This window comes from Trachymyrmex cornetzi, unplaced genomic scaffold (genome assembly GCF_001594075.2).
Source record: "Trachymyrmex cornetzi isolate Tcor2-1 unplaced genomic scaffold, Tcor1.1 scaffold2619, whole genome shotgun sequence".
NCBI lineage: Eukaryota > Metazoa > Arthropoda > Insecta > Hymenoptera > Formicidae > Trachymyrmex > Trachymyrmex cornetzi.
Window position 1 is genome coordinate 798 of NW_017297291.1, and position 1,630 is coordinate 2,427.

The following is a 1,630-nucleotide window of genomic DNA, read 5'->3' on the forward strand; positions in this document are numbered from 1 at the left end:
CGGCAACTAAGCAACAGGGCAAATCAACATCCCCTCCAGTAATCTGGCGACTACTTAAGGAGGAGATCTCTTCGCCGGTTTTTACAAGACCTCCGAGCTTCCTCCTGGCCAGTAACGACCCGAGGGTTAGGAGACCTCTGTCTCCCAGCTATTCAGCACCGCCGCAGCTCCTGTCTCCGCTACCGAAATCTCCGAGTGACTTCTCTACGAAGGCAACGCAGACCCAGCCTGTTCCTAGAGTTCACCGAGGAACGCTGAGCTGACCTACGGTAGTTCACCGAGAAACGCAGAGCGACTTCACATCACAAAAGGAAACATCCACACCACCAGGATCACCAACAAGCTACACACCACCAGACTCACCTCCCGGATCCTACTCTCTCGACTTAACTCGAAGAAGACTTTGGGGACCGAAGAGATTTACTCAGACCAAACCGACAATCTTTTACAGAGAAAGATTAATATAGTTTTTGTACCACAAACGGCCCTTTTCAGGGCCACATAAATTGTAAACATAAAAACGGTCCTTTTCAGGACCAATTAATTTATAGAAAAATTAATAAATTTTATCAAACAAACACGCTACCATAAACCCTTCAATGGCGTTATCACAAATAGGTTTTGCAAGAATCATCTTTCTTGTTGCAATGTATTGTACAATCGATACAAATATTTTTTACGTAATCAGTTTATGCGGTAGTACTTACTTTCTTGCTTTTTCTATGAGCGAGGTGAAAAAATTCTCCCAGGTATACATCTTGATGGCTTGGATTCCACTAATAATCTCGTTCATTAATCGTACCCTCTCATCTGTCCTGATAGCAGTTCTTAATCTCAGCTCTGACGACTTCTTGCCTAGCCACCCTAAGGAATTTTAGAAATATTATACGATTAGAAGCAACTCTTATAACTTGTTAGTGATTTACCAAACGATATTTATTAATTGAGCAGAAAAAAGGCTCAGTAATTAGGGAAACTTAGCAAGAAACTCAACAATTTGGAAACATAGTAATGAAAATGTAAAATTTGGAAACGGAATTTTTTTCTCGTATTTAAAAAAATTTAAAAAGCATAGTTGAAAAGCAACAATTTACAATGTAAAGATTTCAGATTAAAGTTAATTTAAATTAATGATCGTTTATTAAAAATCTATTATTTGTTATTTTTTATTTATCAAAACTAATCGTAAGTAAGATTCTACCAGTAGACAGTTTAATTGAAGCAAAAAGACGATTTTCATTAGCGAAGTTACTTATAATTTAAAGTATTTAAACGCGCGCGCGCGCTTCTTAACTTTGCAAAAGGCACATGTACATACACATACAAGTTACTTTCAATTTAATAAGCTGATTAAATTGAAATTGATTTGATATATATGAGTACGTGTGCCTTTTATAAAGTTTAGAAATGTTTGCTAGAAACTATCAGAGCATTGACTGCTTCACCTTCAAAAGGGATGAACATCAGAAGAAATGCGATACCGAAAATAGATGATATTTCGATGTCGATCAAATGGAATGTAATGTATGTGATGATGATGGTCTCTCTCCAAAGGTCCGAGACACAAATAATGGAGAAATATGATACTGACGTCGAATCTATTGACGTCGTTAGATAGCAGATTGACTGC

General features: G+C 37.4%; 1 protein-coding gene across 1 annotated transcript in view; it reads right to left on the reverse strand.

Moving 5' to 3' along the window:
* LOC108761743 (probable multidrug resistance-associated protein lethal(2)03659) overlaps positions 1-1,464 on the reverse strand; it is a gene marked incomplete at its 3' end in the record, with an annotated part of 2,241 nt that extends 777 nt beyond the window's left edge. Inside the window, exons 1-2 of the mRNA XM_018508458.1 lie at positions 1,446-1,464; positions 708-864 (exon numbers count right to left, since the gene is read on the reverse strand). Of these exons, the coding sequence (XP_018363960.1) occupies positions 708-864; positions 1,446-1,464 (176 nt within the window). The remainder of the gene's footprint in view (positions 1-707; positions 865-1,445) is intronic.
* Positions 1,465-1,630: the final 166 nt, after the last annotated feature.